This window comes from Littorina saxatilis, linkage group LG10 (assembly GCF_037325665.1).
Source record: "Littorina saxatilis isolate snail1 linkage group LG10, US_GU_Lsax_2.0, whole genome shotgun sequence".
In the NCBI taxonomy this organism is placed as follows: domain Eukaryota; kingdom Metazoa; phylum Mollusca; class Gastropoda; order Littorinimorpha; family Littorinidae; genus Littorina; species Littorina saxatilis.
Genome location: NC_090254.1, coordinates 37,293,060 through 37,312,432, shown reverse-complemented (window position 1 = coordinate 37,312,432; position 19,373 = coordinate 37,293,060). Strand labels below are relative to the sequence as shown.

Genomic DNA, 19,373 nt, shown 5'->3' with positions numbered 1-19,373 from the left:
GAGGTGAGATGTACTCCTTCGAACACACGACACAGGTTAGAAATTGACTGCATTTGGGCGCTTTTTACGGCCAAAACAGAGTGAGCTTTTTGACGGGTTTATGGAAAAATGACTTCGGGGGCAGGTCTAAAATCCTGTGTACAGTGCCAAATCATACATCATTCAAAAGAGCAAAGTATGTTCTTTATTCTAACATATGGGCTAGGGTAAGTCATAGATATAAATAGACAGTATCTGTCTATTATATCTGTAGGCAAGTGTATTCCATTCCTTCGATAGTCTCGTCATCTACACTTGCGTGAAAAATGCAATTTTGAGTCTGTTTTGCATAAAAGACCTGCGAGATTTGTAGAAGTCAAAACCAATCTTGATATTTCCACATCAATAAATCATCGAACGAAGAGCCTTAAAATACAGACAACAGTTTCATGTAATTATTTCCATACAGAATAAACAGATACATGAAAATTCCCATTTTAGAAGCACACACATATAAACTCAAACTATTCTGATTCTTAATGTTGAATGAGTCCGACAACATAATCTTGTAGTTTTTTCCGGCATTCGTCTCGGACGCATTGAAACACGAACAGCGGGTGTATCGGTTTCAGAGCTTCCAATTGATGCATTTTCAACTGAAGAATTGTCAGTGTGTTTTTCACAATCATCTGGATCTAATGACTGTTCCCTGACATAGGGCTTTGTGTGTGATACGTTCCGTCTGTACCTTGCGATTCAACTGTGACCTGTGTTCCTGTCCGTTCAATCACCTTGTATGGTTCCGGTTCAAACTGAGTGCTGAACTTGTCTTGTTTCTTTTTCTGAAGTAAGATTTCATCCCCAACACTTGTTTCTGATGTCTGTGATTTTCGTTTTGTGTCCGCATACTCTTTCCTTTGTTCTTTCTTCAATTTGTCTCGGTCGCGAACTGACTCATCGAGTGTTGTTTTTGTGTCTCGGTCAATCTCAGGTAACTTGCTTCGGAGCTTACGTTTGAACAATAGTTCTGCGGGGCTAACTCCTGTTGTTTGATGTGTTGTAGTGCGGTACGCAAACAGGAATGTGTTCAGCTCCCGTTTCCAATCTTTTCCTTCTGAATGTGCAATCTTAATGGCTTTCAAGAGTGTTCTGTTTTGACGCTCTACTTCGCCATTGGCTTGTGGCCACAACGGTGTTGTGTGGATGTGCACAACGTTGTTCGTTTGCATGTACTGGGAGAAATCCTCAGAAACGAACTGAGGTCCGTTGTCAGAAGTGAGGGTAACCAGAGACATACATACAGAGATGCGAAGCGAGGGCCGCTCGCGTGAACTCTTAGGCTACGCGGGCCGCGCTCGGTCAGCGTGACCTCGCGCCATCCCGTACTAAGTTGTTGTTCGCTTGCTCTCTGACACCGATTTGAAGTGCTTTTCTGTCATATTTCTTTGGATATATCCAGCTTCAGACGAGAGATATCAGTGGTAAGTAAACTTGATTCATATTCTGCAGCTTCAATAGTGTGCACACGAATGCATTTGAGAGGATTGGCTTCCCGAAGTGAGTCAAAAACGGTTCCTTCGGTTCTTGCGGCCATTGTTTCTAAGTCCATTGTGCGTGGAGGCAATGTTTGGGAGCTAATATTTTCTTTTGTGCGAAACTTTGCTTTCCCTTGACTGGCAAATGCATTACTGGTGTATACATTAATCTGTTTGTATAATTTTTGACGCGCTGTAATTAAATTTGATGCTTATAAGTCTCACTCAAGTGGTTCTCGCACATACACTGGCGTGTGAATAAAAAGTTTTTAAGGAGAAATGAGCGAAATTGCTTACTTTAGGATTCATCTTCTAATCACCAAATAATGCAATAGTCTTCTTCTTGTGATTTTCTGTTTCTCTTGAGTGCAAATAATCAACATTTTGCATGTTTTATTATCTATGATTTTCTATGAAACAGTTATAACTCTTTAAAAACACAACAATTGCCAGCTTGGCGCCAGTCATGGGAGGATTACTTGCCCCTGTCGTAGGCGAAGAGTACGCGCGAACAATTGCCAGCTTGGCGCTAGTGGGAGGATTACTTGCCCCTGCCGTAGGCGAGGATAACGCAAGCGGGAAGACAGCGCTTCGCATCTCTTCTATCTATGTCTCTGGGGTAACGGGCAAACCATGTGTTGTGAAAATGTTGTCTAACGCTTGAATGATCTGCTTCGTTACAGTGGACCTCAGAACGACCGTTTCGAAAAAACGACTGTAGTAATCAACTACAACGAGAATGGACTCTCCAGTCGGAAGCGGTCCGAGTATGTCAATGGCTAGATCTTCCCAAGGGCCGTCCGGGAATTTCCTACACTTCAGTGGTTCAGGTGGTGCTGGCTGGCTAACAATTTGGCATTCGTGACATGCCTTGATCTGTTTTTCTGTGTCGTGATCAATTCCTGGCCACCAGACCTTGCTTCGCAATCTCTCTTTGGTCTTCACTATGCCTTGATGACCTTCATGAGCTATTTTCATGGCGCGATGTCGGAGTGCATGTGGAATGACAATCCTACAACCTCGAAGCACTAGCTTGCCAAAACAAGTGAACTCATCTTTGAGTGCTTTGTACGTTTGGTTTGGACAGTTCTGCCATATGTCTGTCTGAATGCACTGCCTCAGCGCAATGATTTCTGTGTCAATTTCTGACGCCTCTTCTAGTTCCTGCATCGTCAATGCAGATGGAACGCTAGTGTGTGCGACAAAAGAAATGTATTCTTCAGCTGGATTTTGAGTCTGCCTGTGGCTACGTTCATCATGCTTCACTAAACGTGACAACGGATCCGCTATGTTTTGGGCACCAGGTTTGTACTGGACCGTGAAGTGATAGTTCTGTAACCTGAGAACCCATCTTTCTATGCGCGCAGACGGTTTTGAGCGTTTTGAGTAAATGAACTCCAGCGGTCTGTGATCAGTTTCAAGAATGAAATCCATTCCGAAGAGATACTGATGAAATCTCTCGCATGCCCAAACGAGTGCTAGGGCCTCTTTTTCAGTTTGAGAATACCGACGTTCTACATCAGTCAAATTTCTACTTGCGTAGTAGATTGCGCGTTTTTCTCCATTCTGGATCTGTACCAGTACTGCACCCAGAGCTACTGGACTCGCGTCAGCGACAACTCTTGTCTCAGCTTTTTGATCAAAGTAAGCGAGAGTACCTGCACTTTCAAGCTCCGTCTTCAGAAGATCGAACGCTTGTTGCTGTTCCTTTTCCCATTTGAACTGAACGTTTTTGCGTGTGAGTTTTCGCAACGGTTCTGACTTTGTCGCAAGATGACTGATGAAACGCGCACTAAAGTTTACCAGACCTAGGAAACTTTTGACCTCAGATGCACTTTTTGGCGGTTGTGCATTTTTCACTGCTTCGACCTTTACAGATGTGGGCCCAATCCCTTTTTCTGAGAGCAGAAAGCCCATGAACTGTAGTTCTGTCATGCGGTAAATGTAGTGGGGCTCGTATGTTGCAGACGCACTCATAAATCATTCACATCTTGCAACAAACATCATACTTTGTGGTATTGTTCCTTATAATTATTTAAGGGATTTCAGATACAGAGCCACTTCAGAAATCGTTTTTTTTGGTCTTTAATAGGGAATAAAAGGCTGCATTTACAGCAGACGAAATTCGTACCAAAAGCGCTCAGCAGTAAATATTCCCAACTCAGCAAATGTAAAATTCAATGGTTTACCATGCACCAGAAGTTGGCTGCTGATAACACATGCATGACATAAATACTCTTATGGGTATTTTTGTGTTCTGGTATTTAATTTGATCGTTTTTAGAATTTTATATATCCGCAGCATGAAAATTCAAGATGGCGGCCTCCGCAACATTGCGTGTTTTGATTTGAGCGAAAACAACGTTTCTGAAGGTAAGTTTTCAAGAATACGCATCCATTCACCAATGTCACATCATTTTACTGTTTAATTCTCCCCTGGGGTCTGTTATTCATCGGGTGAAGCGCTGAAATGCAGAGTAATCTTGCAATAGCTCATCAAGCTGAATTGTGATGCTGATAGATCTAGATCTATCTGTTGATTACAAGTAAGGAAATCATGATCGCCACGCTGGTGATTTTAAACAGATTAAACGAACTTTGAATAAAAGGCGAGGAGAAAGAGATTGTTCATGGTATGATAAATGATTAGTCCTGCCTACGTTAAGGACTTCCATAAGGTGGGGAGGGGTAGAGTCAAAAACTGAGTGAGGGTAGGCCAGATAGTAGGATGACCAGCTGGAGATAAAAACACTCCACTCCCCATGTCTTTACAGTGTTGTGATCAAACTTTCAAAGACGGTAGGTAACAGACAAAAGCATACAGTGTATGCAAATCAAATGAGATAAGTGGTTTTGAAAAATGAAGAGGTACCGCTCTTTGAGTTTTACAATTTTGGTTTGTTGCTTGTTTCTCAATCTCATCCTTTTGCTTATTTTAAGTTGACCGTGCATTGGTGTGAATTTTATTTTTACAGGATATGTACAAGAGTTACACCACATGCCGGTTCCTGGGAACAAGCGTTCTGCATTTATTCCGGTGCCACAGAAGGGAGCCGATTTCACTAGTACTACTGTATCAAGGTTTGTTACCTAATACATCTTAACAGTAAGATTTTTTTATTTGTATTAATTGGAACATGTTTGCACATCATTTGTAAGCGACCTCTGTGAATTTGATGGGTTTAACGTACGAACCCTCACTATGGTCAACATTCTGTTAGCGACTGTTTGAAGCGAATAAATGTAGCGGTCAGAAAGATTCCAGAATCAGTTGGGTCACTGGAAACTGTGTTTGTTTGTTTTTTAACCTGAACAGGGATGTTCCTTGGATTTTGTCCTTATAGGACAAATGTCCTAGCCTTGCTGAAAGTATAGGACATTTGTCCTGAACTGTAAAAAAACAATCGGTCATTTCACGTGGAAAGAAATAAGCCGTCCACATCCTCCTTTGGTACACACACACTGTGACACACACCAGAGAGAGAAATATATTGTAATTGTATTCCAAACTTGCCTTCTTCTAGTTCTTGTGTGTGTGTGTGTGTGTGTGTGTGTGTGTGGTTTGCTGAAATGCACACTGTGCAAAACATCAGTTTTCTCTCGCCATCGAAATTTAGCCATGGATAAAGTTTAAGCCATGAAGGCACAAACGTCCGTGGTGGTGTCGTCGCCGTTTTCGAACTCACAGTCACAGTGGGTCCGGTCACAGTCACACTTGACGGCTGATCATGATCTGACTGTCGAAATCACAGCTTGGGTTGGTCCTTGTCCGGTTTCAATTTCTTCGCAGGCGGCATGATCGCATTCGCAGTTTCTAGAATCTATACAACCGGAAGTTGAACTTTCGGAAATTCTTAAACTGCGCGGTCTTCAAACGGCGAAGTTACTAAACCAAACAACAGACGACGTTGCCGATTCGGAGATTAGGAGACGTATCATCTGATGCCTGATCTAAATAAACGGATCAATGTTGCCATGTCCGACGTGGCAATAAAACGATCGGTCAGTGTCCGTCTCTGACATAAACTTATCGGACATTTGTCCGCCAGAGACACAAGGTACCGGTCATTAGACCAAGGTATCCGGCCCAGGGCCGAGGGCCGACCCCTGGGAACATCACTGCCTGAAACAGTAAGAATTATACGAATTCATGAAATACAATTTTCTTTCATTTTGGTCTGTTGTGTGAAGACTTGCTAACCCGGCTTTGACCGACTCTCTGAGATAGTAAACATTATTCAAATACATTCAAATAAAAATGTCACTTTTCATCTTTTGTGTGAAGGGTACCACAGGCTGATTTCCTGCACCATGGATGTAGAGGAGGCCAGACAGTCTGCTTCTCATTCCAGCTGTGTTGCGTTTTTTTCTGCTCGTGAAGTGTATCGCCACATTGCCAAAGCCATTGGCCAAGAGAAGTCACCCTGTCTGCCCATTTTGCATAGCCTTACAGGCTGTGACACTATGTCGTTCTTCAATGGTATTGGGGAATCAGAAGGCTTGGGAAGTATGGCAAGCATTTGAAGACGTCACTCAAACTTTCTTCAGGTTGTTTGCTCCTCTTTGTAAGCTGAGTACCACTGACAGGGCAGCACAAGAGCTTTTTGGTGTACATTTGTAGGACAAAACCAGCAACGTACTGGGTGTAAACAGTGCTAGACGGTACCTCTTCAGTAAAAAGAGCTGCCAAATTGACCATAATCCCCTTACAAGTGAGGTGCTGCTGCAGGACATGAGATTGAGAAGAGCCATCTACCTATTAGACTTCCAAACTCTGTGGGCTGGCAGTTCAAGGCTGGAAAGTGGGAGTCATTCTGGACGAGCTTTCAAGAGGTATCCAGCGTGTGCCGAGAACTCATGAGGTGTGCCTGCAAGAAGAGCTGTACAACAAAACGCTGCAAATGCTGCTAAGAAGGACTGCAGAGCACAGCTCTCTGCAAATGTGCTTGCATGCCTGTGAAAACTGTCAGCATCTAAACTGTGCAAAAATATTATTGCACCCATTTTCATACCCCAACTCAAACTTTTATTCCTGTGTCATTTTATTCAAACTGTCTATGCCATTAAAGGCTCGCATCTTCGCTATCTGGCACATTTTTTTTAACATCATCATTTACGCCGTCAAAATAAGGATACCCTTGACGTGACAAAGAGATGTGACAAAAACTTCGGGTACCTTTTAAAAAGCCGACGACAATTCCTGAGGCACAACTGGGTCACTGTTGTATACGAAGAGAAAGTCAACTTGATTATCCATCCAGAACAGGTTGTTTTATTTCGCCATCTTGCATATTTCTAGTGTTGTGCCATTGTACCTACTGATGTATGTGTCGATCTCACGGATGAGATGTTTATGTGTCAAATTTGAGGGATACCCAAGTCAACTAAAATCCATGTATTTTAGCAATGACCAAGTGGGTTGTGTTGAAACTTTCAGGAATGTGTGTCTACGCACGAGGCGTAGTTCAACCGTTTGAGTACACTTTCAAATCTTCACGAAATAATATTTTAAAAACTGCCACAGGTTTGTTGACTTACATCCCACATATTTTTGACTTCGCATGTATATATGACAGATGGTTGTTTCAAGTACTGCCAAAGTTTCTTTTGAGTATAGACACTTGCCGGAATGTGCTAGTTGTGTAAACACATGAGAACAAACAACGTTTTCGAAATACAGCGATTATGAATTTTAGTCGACTTTTGAGTTGATACATTACATTTTTATCAGTTTTATTTTGGGGGTACCCTTATTTGGGCGGCGGTCAAATAACCCATGTAAAGGCCACCTTTTATCTTAAAAGTGTTCCAGTTAGCCAAGTTGAGTGCCCTCAATAGCATACATTGAATATAACAGCACAGGAATGAATGTTTTCGTTTTGGTATGAAAATTGGTGCAATATATTTAATTTTGCACAGTTTAGGTAATCCACAAATTCTTCAACCCTGCCACCCACACCGTCCAATCATTCTCTGCACCAACAATACATGTATTGTTTTGTTTAAAAATGTGTTTGTGTTAGTTTCTATTGCAAGAGAATGTCTTGTAGCATCAAAAATGCCTAAATACCCTTTTATTGGCGGCCATTTTGAAAATTGTAAAAAAACTACTGATTTCTTAATTTTTTCACGGTGGCTCTGTATCAGGTTTTGTTAAGCAAAAGCAAATGTCCATTTACGCCAAATTTGCTGTTAATCACATGAAGTGAAATATGCCTAACATACCCAACCGTTTACACTGGCGGCCATTTTGAAAAATTGTTTAAAAACTACCCATTTTTTATTTTTCGCGATGGCTCTGTATCAGGTTTTGTTAAGCACATAAAACTCTTCATATTTGCTTAATTTGGTGTTTGTTGCATGATTTGAATGATTTTGCAACATAGGAGCCCCACTAATGCACTTCTTCTTGTTAAGTGTGAGTCCTGCGTCTTTCAGTGTTGCTAAGACTTTGGCTAACCTGTGGTTATGTTCTTCTAGTGTCTCGGCATAGATGATTATATCATCCGTCATGTTTCGCGCGCCTGTGCAATCGCGGAGTACGTTTTGAATCGTATACTGATAGATTTCTGGAGCGCTTGTCACTCCAAACATGAGACGTTTGTAGCGGAACAAACCGACATGTGTTGCAAAAGTTGTGATCGGTCGCGATTCTGCGTCTAGCTCTAACTGATGAAATCCCATGTTCAAATCTAGTTTTGAAAAGAACTTGCTGCCGTTCATCTCCAGGAGCGTTTCCTCAACAGTCGGCATGGGAAACCGTTCCCGTTCTATGGCCTCATTCGCCTGTCTCATATCAACACACAGCCGTATGTCGTTCCCTTGAGCCTTTGGTACCACAACAATGGGACTTACAAACGATGTAGGCCCCTCGGCACGCTCAATAATATCAAGCTCTGTCAGTTCTTTGATTTTCTGTTCTACTTTAGAACGCAGACTGAACGGAATGCGTCTCGCGGCCTGAATGACTGGTTTGACGTCATTTTTCACATGCAACGTCACTTTGTGATTTTTCAGTTTGCCAAGACCATCCAGGGGCGGATCAGTTGCTTTGTAAGGGGGGGGGGCACTTTGAATCGAAAGTGAATGTGATGGGCGCGAAGCGCCCGAATTTGCTAGGGGGTCCGGGGGCATGCCCCCCCGGAAAAAAATTTTGCCCAAAGAAGCAAAATGGTGCCATCTGGTGCCATTTGAACTTAGAAATGGTCATAGAATCAGCATAGAAAAATCTTTTTTTTTCTTCTTCTTTTTTTTTCTTCTTTTTTTTTCGGGGGGGGGGGGGGGGGCACGTGCCCCCTGTGCCCCCCCCCCTCGTCCGCCCCTGCCATCGTACAAACTGTCAAATTGCATCTCAGGCTTCTCTGTACTTTCTGTCAAAACAGAACCAACAGCATGTATTTCTTCTGGCAATCCAACTTTCAGAACACCAAGTTTTTCTGAAGTTTCCCTCCCCAAAAGAGAAATTCCTTTTTCTTCAATGACAACAAACTTGGCAACATGCTTGTTCTGATCTGGCAACGCTGACAGAGAAACCTCAGCTTCAAATGTACCAATTATTGTAAGAGGCCGCTCAGATCCGTAGGCATACAGGACTTTTTCATCTTTCTTTGCTTCTGTTTTACAGACAATTTTTTTCTTCTTCAAAGCCTCCCACTTTTGTTTGTCTAAAACGTTAGCACTAGCCCCGGAATCAATGCCTGCACAGATCTGAACTCCTCCCACTACAACATGTATCATTTCCAGTTTTCTGTCACCCACTTTGAAAGAATAGTCATAGTCACTATCATCATCATCATCATCATCATCATCATGATCATGCACAACATTCAAGGCATTCGCTCGAGTATTTTTGCCACTTTTACACACAACAGCGAAATGGTTCAGTTTTTGGCACAGTCTACATGTCTTCCCCATGGCGGGACATGTTGGATCCTTGGCATGGTGAGTGTTCTGTCCACATCGGAAACAAGCACCCTTTTTCTTCTCCACTTTGTGTCTAGAGGCATGGGTCTGTCTCTCCTTCACATATTTCGACGACGATCTACCACCCACAGCTCCAACGAGTTGAGAATCTGCTGCATCAGTTGAAGTTGAAGGCGTCATCTGTCTGACAAACCCACTTGCAGCTTCATGCGCCTGTGAAATCTGCATCAGTACTGGCAAAGTTAAGTTCATTCTCTCCAGAAGTTTGGCCTTCAAACGTTTGTCAGCACACTTGTCGATTACTTGATCTCTGATATTCTCACCCAGGGTTGGTCCAAAGTTACAATGCTTTGCTTGTTGGCGAAGTCTAGTGATGAACTGTGCAGTAGCTTCACCTTCCTTTTGGGCCATCTGTCGAAAGACATTTCTTTCAAAAGTGTCATTTCGCTGCGCACCGAAATGCTTATTGAGAGCGTACGTACACAGGCATGAAAACTGAAAAAGAAAATACTGAAAACAAAATTCGAAGGCGCGTAGCGCCAAGTTTCGCAGGCGCGTAGCGCCAAGTTTCGCAGGTGCAAAGCGCCAAGACTTCTAGGGGGGTCCGGGGGCATGCCCCCCCCCCCGGAATTTTTTTTTTTCAAGGGTGCAATTTGGTGCAATCTGGGGCTATCTGAGCCTTAAAATTGGATTCAAACATGGCCCCAAAACTATTTTACTATAACTATGACTAGGAAAAAAAAAATAAATAAATAAATAAATAAATAAATAAAAAAGAAAAAATACGGAAAAAAACCGGTTTATTTTATTCAAAAATACGGAAAATACGGAGAATTTTCATGCCTGGTACAGTTATCCGGTGTGACGTCATCCCCAGCAAACTCGAACGTTTCGAAAATCTCCTGCAGTTCCGACCCTCCACAGTGAAGCAAAAGTGCCTTCTTTCTTGCACCCGCAACATCCCCCAATGCAACCAGGTAGATGTTGAAACTCTTCCCCCATCGCTCCCATCTCGCCGATACCACGCTGACACATGGAATGTTCTCCATTTTCTCAGTCACACGTGGTGCGCACGTTTCTTGTCACCGTAAGTCCGACAAGAATTACACAAGATAAATACCTTTATCCTCGTCGCCAATTGTAGTGTTGTTGTATGTGACTTGGCCCATGCTCGCACACACTCAAACACCATACGTTCTCTAAGAACAGAGGTAATGGACAACCGAACTCTGAGTTCCAATCATGTATTCAGATGTATGCTTCCATGATGTGTCCCGGCTTACAACCAGCAAGCAATAGTCAAACAAGGGAGATAATTCCCAACATGTTAGATGCATCGTCTGCATACAGGACACTACAAGTATCTAATAAAACTGATGCAGTTCTTGAAATGTTTCAAATTATTGTTGTCTTTGTGAAATGCGAGTGTTCTGAGGCGTAATCTGCATACGGCTGATGTCCCACATAGGGTACCCCACTTCGATCAGCGTATCACTCCAAATGAGCTTCATAGCAGAAAAGCAGATACAACACTGCATAACAGATCTACAAGTCTGAGCCAGAATCATTGAAATTTACTTTCTGTATAAAATATTGCAATCAAATTTGTTCACGCCGTCACACAAATAACGCAGGTTACCCTCGCCTTCGATTCAAAGTAACTCCAGATGACGAACTGATTCACCACACATTTGTGGTATTTTACACACAAATTTCAACTGTGTTGTTTCGCGATAAACAGCCATAAACAAACAAATGTGGCGCCGTCACGTCGCCTCGGAAGGAATAACGCAGGTGACCAAGACTTGTTTCCGATACCTGTCTGATTAAAATCATCGTTTTTTTCACAAATGACGGCTCTTTGGCAGATCTGGTGAGTTGGAAACTGTCTATGAATGTTTCATTTAATGTCAAATGCGTACATTCTTGTCGATATTGTTACCTTTGGGCTCATAAATTAAGTCAATCGTCGTGTTGTCCGAAAGTGACTTTTGTCAGCATAGAACTTACTGTGCTTTGATCATTGACTGAGAAGAATCTTCCGATGACACTAGTTCATTTCACTACGCGACTGCAGATCTGCAAGGAAACTTATGGCAGGGGAAATAAGCTTAACTGAAGATCGACGAATAAGCGGAGTAACTGTTCTTCAACGGATTGCTCTCACTGATCTAAATATTTAGATCTTGTCGTCTGCTAGTCTGCTAGTAAGTAGTCTTCGGTCGTGTGAAAGTCACATCTATTTCGACTGTGTGCATCGATCCGTGTAGTGAAATGTTGATCTTTGATGATTTGGCAACATAACTTCGCTAAATGTGCTTCGAGTTTATCTCCCCGTTAACCGCATTTGAAAACGTCTTTTTATTAAACAAGACCATGTTTCGACAGCCCAGACGGGGAGGATCCTCGATAGCTCACAGGGTATATAATGTTTTCCGCTGTTTTTTGAAGAATCCTTTCAAATTTGCTATTCCAAAAGTACCTTATGACACGACTCGAGTGGCAAAGAACATTCTCTGCAATTCCTGTCTCAGTCCGTGCAGCCGTTTTGGGTCCTATCGTCATCATAGACATACAAACATACACACAGACACACAAGAACCAGCTTTAAAAGTTAGATTATGTAGGAACCATGTGAACCAGTGATTTTTCTTATGTACAACAGATGCTACAGTATTTCTGCTTTATGAAAAGCAATATTTCAAAAACAAAACTAGAGATTTGAATTTTGACCACTTTTCCCCCTTTCTGTCACCAGTACTGAAGAACAACTCCTGTACGTATAGACTGAGGGGTGCCCCGAAATGATTTGTAATCACAACATTTACAGACTTCAAATACGCCATTGAAACACTCGTCCACGTGCGTTTTAGATCTATATTTACTTGGGTGACTAAAACTGTCGTACCTACCAAAGGCCGCTTCGCGTAACAAAATGACTACCAGAGTCGCAAGGCTCGGGATATTTTTTACAAGAAAGTTATATTTCGTTGTTCTAGTCCGAATGAATATGAAGATATGGCGAGTTGAAAACGCCGATTCTTTCGCCAGAAACACGTCTGTTTCCATACCGGACAGAAGGAATGGACTGAGAGCTACTAGAAGCACGGCGCCGTGCGTACAATCGACCGAATGATGTTATTCACACAATACCATTTGGCGATCTCTAAAAAATCATTTAAAAACAAACTAGTTGACATGTAATGAAACTATTTACTGAAATCAAGAAGTATCTTAGTTCTAGCCGTGCATATTGGGCACCCCCTGTCGAATGCACACGGGACCGTGCGTATACGCCGTCGCAATCAAGGCAAGTAACTCAGTGAGTGAAAACATTAGCAAGAACCGCAACTTGAACACACTCGTAACACCTTAAATCAAAATTGCAAACCATACTCGAATGTTTTAAGAAATACCAAAAAAGATCGAAAAACAAATTCTACCGATGTCGCAAAGCATCATGTGACTTTCAGCGAGATCGGCAAAACGCTTACAAGAGCTCCCACTTGTGGGATTCCCTGTATAAAGGGAATCCCCCTACAGGAAGTCTACCTACAGGGAATCCCACTCTTTTTGTCGACAATGACATAGACCCCATCAGCCGCACGCTCTGTGAAACTACTTCGTGGAACTCACAAATCGCGATTTCTGAGCCATGATTTACTATGACGTACAACATAAAATAGATTAACAGTTGCCGACTCGTATGAACATTCGGTGAAATATTTTGTGATGATCGCGCCATGCCGCAAGACCATAGTATACAACTAGGACCGTGATTTCAAGTGGGTTAGACCCAGTTGTGAGGACTAACCACTTGATCAGCCATCATGGACCAAAGAATACAATTTTTTTGCGTTTTTGCCACGAATCGGCTTACACACACACACACACACACACACACACACACACACACACACACACACACACACACACACACACACACACACGCAAAACACACACACGACCTTCTTTTCAATGCCAAAGACGAACCCCATGGACTTGCATGTCAAAATAAACGTAGGGCACACAACATTCTCGACGAGACCCCTCCATGAGGATCGCGACTTACAATTGTACCAGCCATCATGGACCAGAAGATGGCAGGCTCCGTGGCCCGCTTCCACAGCACGGCCACCACGTAGGCTGCACACACGGGGGCTCCCAGGTAGGCCGTCATCTTTTGGATGTAGTCGAACAGTGTCTTTTTCTGTAAAAAGAACAACACCCCGGTGTAACACGAGAAAATTACTCACACGCGATTTTTACTCCGGAGAATTTCGTACGAAATTTTTACTCCGGAGTAAATTTTTCGTGGAGTAAAAATTTCATGTTACACCGGCAACAAAAGCACTACGTGTGAAAATCTGAAACAAATGAGGCAGAGCACTATTTAGAGATCAAATAACCAAAGGGAAGTCGATGACAGTCGCTTGTTCATGTCAATGCTTGTTATTCTCTCAGGTGCCAGGAGATTGGTTCCGTATAACTCTCGCTTACTCCATTACACATGCCGTATGCATTTAGAGCGCTAATTACTTCCCTTTGGTGATTTGATCCCTACGTGTGATGATTGATTGACTGACTGATTGGTTGAGATATTGATTTACCGACGACTGGTTGGTTTGATAATTGACCGATTGGCAGTTGATATTTGTTCGATATTATCCATAACCGATAAAAATCCCAACAGAGATATTTCCGGAATTCGCCCATTGACTGAGCTTTGTTTGAGGTTTCAGCCAATCCGACTCCGCAGCTGGTTCCCAAACGGTTGGTAATTAACTTTCTCGTGCCAAGAAAAATAAATAAGGCAAAAAAATATGCATGCAACTAAGGTAAAAAAAAAAATTAAAAAAATTAATTATAAAAAATTACAAAAAACCTTTCTCGTGCACATCAACGCTGGGCAGGTTTGACCGTGACCAGTGATGGCGCTAATACTTGTTCAAACCGGTACTCAAACTTTTATGATGAAAACTATCCAGAAAAAACCCGGTAGGCTGGTCATTGGAACCAGTAAGAGTCAACTCAGAGTACTGGTTTTGTTGTTTTACCAGCGAAACAAGAAGGGCAAAGCCCATACGACTCGCATGCTTGACCTTGACCTAAACCTAGCAATGACATCATACACTAAAAACTGCTTTACACATTTTTCCTACCAAAATACATGTGACCTTGACCCAAGGTCAAGGTCATCCAAGGTCATGCAACACAAAGCTGTTAATTCAAGACATAGGAAGTACAATGGTGCTTATTGGCTCTTTCTACCATGAGATATGGTCACTTTTAGTGGTTCACTACCTTATTTTGGTCACATTTCATAAGGGTCAAAGCGACCTTGACCTTGATCATATGTGACCAAATGTGTCTCATGATGAAAGCATAACATGTGCCCCACATAATTTTTAAGTTTGAAACAGTTATCTTCCATAGTTCAGGGTCAAGGTCACTTCAAAATATGTATACAATCCAACTTTGAAGAGCTCCTGTGACCTTGACCTTGAAGCAAGGTAAACCAAACTGGTATCAAAAGATGGGGCTTACTTTGCCCTATATATCATATATAGGTGAGGTATTGAATCTCAAAAACTTCAGAGAAAATGGGAAAAATGTGAAAAATAGCTGTTTTTTAGACAACATTTATGGCCCCTGCGACCTTGACCTTGAAGCAAGGTCAAGATGCTATGTATGTTTTTTGGGGCCTTGTCATCATACACCATCTTGCCAAATTTGGTACTGATAGACTGAATAGTGTCCAAGAAATATCCAACGTTAAAGTTTTCCGGACGGCCGGACGTCCGGCCGGACGGACGGACGGACGACTCGGGTGAGTACATAGACTCACTTTTGCTTCGCATGTGAGTCAAAAAACGGTAGTTCAAAAAATCAACCAGTAGGTTATACCGGCAGCCAATTATTTTCCGGTATTTTCTCATTTCAACAGGTAAAATACCGGTAATTACCGGCGCCAATACTGCGTGACCCCCACGTACCTGGCGCACGACGGGCACCCAGATGATGCTGATGACGATGAGGACGAGGACGGCCAGGCGGCCCACCAGCATGAGCTCCACGTCACTCGCGCTCTTGCGCACGCGGTGCCAGATGTCGATGGTGAAGATGGTGGAGGTGGAGTTGAAGATGGAGGTGAGGGAGGAGATGAGTGCAGACATCATCGTCGCCATCATCAGCCCTCGCACGCCGTTTGGCATCAGCTGCAGGATACAGTGAATAGGTGGATGGATAGTTGATGGATGGATGGACGGACGGATGTACCTATGGATGGTTGATGGGTGGATGGGTGGATAGATGGATGGATGGATGGATAGATGGATGGGCTGATAGATGGATGGAAGAATGGATGGATGGATGTTTGGATGGATTGGTGGATGTATGGGTAGATGGGTGGATTGATAAATGGATTGATGGATGGATGGGTGGGATGGATGGGTGGATAAATGGATTGATGGATGGATCGGCGGGAGAAAGAACTAACAAAGGAATTGATGGATGCATTAATTGATTGGCTGTTGGATGGGTGGGCGGGCGGATAAAGCAGGACTAAACATTTTCAAACAATCAAATAATAACAAGAGGCGAAGCCTTCAAGGCTCACGTAAGAAATCGACAAACAGTAACACAAACTCAATCACTCCGTCACACACACACACACACACACACACACACACACACACACACACACACACACACACACACACACACACACACACACACACACACACACAGAAAGAGCATAGGTGAAACTGTGCAAGAAAGCGAGACACTAGATCTAGATCTGTCTGTCTGCATGTAGCCTACTTACATGGACACGACTGCCAAATAGTCTCGGCCCGCTCAAAATAACAATCACCGAGACTTTTCAGTAATTCCATCGCGTGACGTCTAACCCTCGTACGTCATAATGTGACGTCAATGTCATATGACGTCTTCAAATGTTACAGTTTCTACCACAGACATACATACATACATACATACGCACGCACGCACGCACGCACGCACGCACAGACAGACAAAAGTTAGCATCGCATAGGCTACACTTCGTGAGCCAAAAAGAAACGAAAATGAAGACGAACAACTTATCCAAAGCTCGTACGTGAACGCCGTTTCCCATAAGCCGGGTAGTGACAAATACACCGGAAAAACCAACTTCAGTCAGACGTAACATATGTTATGTTCAGACAGACGCCGAATAATGCTCTCCGATCTACTCACCCTGACCACGAGCAAGGGGTAGGCGATGTCAGCACAGTTGTCCTTGCCACAGATCTGCTGGCAGCGGGCAGGCTCGTTGCACGCCACATCATCGGGGTAGAGGATGCGAGAGATCATGCCGGGGAAGACGATCAGCCACATGGGCAGGATCTTCAGGTAGGAGGCGAGCACGCACCCCATCTTAGCGTGGGTCACGTTCTGAGGGAGAGAAGTTGTCATGGATGGATTTGTGGGATGGGAGTTTGTGACAAGGCATACATGGGTTCACAGGGATAGAAGTAGTAGAAAATCAGTTTGAATGAATCAATGAAGGACGAACGAACGAACTAACGAACGAACCAACGAAGGAAGTAACGAAGGGACGAACGAACGAACGAACGAACGAACGAACGGAAGAATGAATGAATGAATGAATGAAAATAGGTCTTTCTTCCACCCCGAAAAAATAACTTTAGACGATTCGTAAACTGTATGTTCATACGCAAGGCTAATTGAACAAACAATATAGACGTTGCGGGGAAGACGGGACCGACAACGACGACTGAACCGAGACAGGTGTGTTGTCGTTCGGCGTCGTCGCTCGTACTGACACAAGTAGCGTTTGCGGGGAGAACGAGCGCCAGTGGCCTGAAGAAGAAAACTCCTGGACACCCGAACGAATGGTTTTGACACGACTTGTAGAGGCGGAGCCCCTCGGGGCGTGTTTTGGGTGGTGCACGGGGAACACGCATTTCAGTGATATGAATTATTCGTCTTGCACCTGGGTCTTCCAGGCCTGTGACCTAATAAAAAAAAGAAATTCCTCCGAGGTAGGAAAAACACCCCCGTCCTTACAGAGAGACAGAGAGACAGAGAGAAAGTCAGAAGTCAAAAGTCAAAAGTCAGAAGTCAGAAGTCAGAAGTCAGAAGACAAAAGTCAGAAGTCAGAAGTCAGAAGAGAGAAAGTCAAAAGTCAAAAGTCAGAAGTCAAAAGTCAAAAGTCAGAAGTCAGAAGTCAGAAGTCAAAAGTCAGAAGTCAGAAAGTCAGAAGTCAAAAGTCAAAAGTCAGAAGGCAAAAGTGAAAAGGTTGTGTGATGTGTCTAGTGTGTTGGCGAAGTGTTTTGTGCTTGTCACCTCTCGCTTTCAGCCCTCACCGCTGGCTAGCACCGTCCTTTTCAGGACAACGCGAAAAGAGAGCAGCTTGCGTCAGTCTCTCCTGCCAGTACATAACCTCTCCACAGCAAGCCCTTTGTAGTGCCTCCATCGTGGCGACAGGCGTGAACTGGGTACCGAAAGGACCCAGGCTGAACTACAAGGACTCGGAGGAGGTTGGCCCCTAGACGTGTGGCTTGCAGGCCCACCGGCGTGTGGATACGCCCTGGTGCCCACGAACCAACCCCCAACTATGGGTAAAATAGCCGGGCAGGACAGGCTCGTCAACCCTGGAAGGCAGCTGTCCTAGGAGAAGATCACTCCAAAATTAAAACGAGGGCAGAGGAGGCTCACTATCCCTGCAAGGAAACTCCTCTAGGAGAAGGACCACTCCAAATTTAAACCCACGTAGTCCCCCGAAGACGGAAGACATCGGCCATTAGGCGGGGAGCAGACCGGATGTCTACGCTTACTACGACAAATGATTGTGTCTAGGTCGAATGTTCGTGAAGAGTCAGAAGACAAAGTCAGAAGTCAGAAGTCAAAAGTCAGAAGTCAAAAGTCAGAAGTCAAAAGTCAAAAGTCAAAAGTCAAAAGTCAAAAGTCAAAAGTCAAAAGTCAGAAGTCAGAAGTCAGAAGAGAGAAAGTCAGAAGTCAGAAGTCAGAAGGCAAAAGTCAAAAGTCAGAAGTCAAAAGTCAAAAGTCAGAAGTCAGAAGGCAAAAGTCAGAAGTCAAAAGTCAGAAGTTAAAAGTCAAAAGTCAAAAGTTAGAAGTCAAAAGTCAAAAGTCAGAAGTCAAAAGTCAAAAGTCAGAAGTCAGAAGTCAAAAGTCAGAAGAGAGAAAGTCAGAAGTCAAAAGTCAGAAGTCAAAAGTCAAAAGTCAGAAGTCAAAAGTCAAAAGTCAGAAGTCAGAAGTCAGAAGTCAAAAGTCAGAAGTCAGAAGTCAGAAGTCAAGTCAGAAGTCAGAAGTCAAAAGTCAAAAGTCAAAAGTTAGAAGTCAAAAGTCAAAAGTCAAAAGTCAAAAGTCAAAAGTCAGAAATCAGAAGTCAAAAGTCAAAAGTCAGTCAAAAGTCAAAAGTCAGAAGAGAGAAAGTCAGAAGTCAAAAGTCAAAAGTCAGAAGAGAGAAAGTCAAAAGTCAAAAGTCAAAAGTCAGAAGTCAAGTCAAAAGTCAGAAGTCAGAAGTCAAGTCAAAAGTCAGAAGTCAGAAGTCAAAAGTCAAAAGTCAGAAGTCAAAAGTCAGAAGTCAAAAGTCAAAAGTCAGAAAGTCAAAAGTCAAAAGTCAGAAGTCAGAAGTCAAAAGTCAAAAGTCAGAAGTCAGAAGTCAAAAGTCAAAAGTCAGAAGTCAAAAGTCAGAAGTCAAAAGTCAAAAGCCGGAAGTCAGAAGTCAAAAGTTAGAAGTCAAAAGTCAAAAGTCAAAAGTCAAAAGTTAGAAGTCAAAATTCAAAAGTCAGAAGTCAAAAGTCAAAAGTCAAAAGAGAGAAAGTCAGAAGTCAAAAGTCAGAAGTCAAAAGTCAAAAGTCAGAAGTCAGAAGTCAAAAGTCAAAAGTCAAAAGTCAGAAGTCAGAAGTCA

The 19,373-nt window shown here is 43.0% G+C and overlaps 1 protein-coding gene across 2 annotated transcripts in view; it reads right to left on the bottom strand.

The window, feature by feature from the left end:
• The window catches only part of LOC138978733 (sodium/glucose cotransporter 4-like), a 75,780-nt gene that overhangs the window by 13,750 nt on the left and 42,657 nt on the right, over window positions 1-19,373 (bottom strand). For both annotated transcript variants that reach the window (XM_070351525.1, XM_070351526.1), the window contains exons 6-8: window positions 16,673-16,870; window positions 15,433-15,654; window positions 13,509-13,646 (exon numbers count right to left, since the gene is read on the bottom strand). In XM_070351525.1, the coding sequence (XP_070207626.1) occupies window positions 13,509-13,646; window positions 15,433-15,654; window positions 16,673-16,870 (558 nt within the window). The remainder of the gene's footprint in view (window positions 1-13,508; window positions 13,647-15,432; window positions 15,655-16,672; window positions 16,871-19,373) is intronic.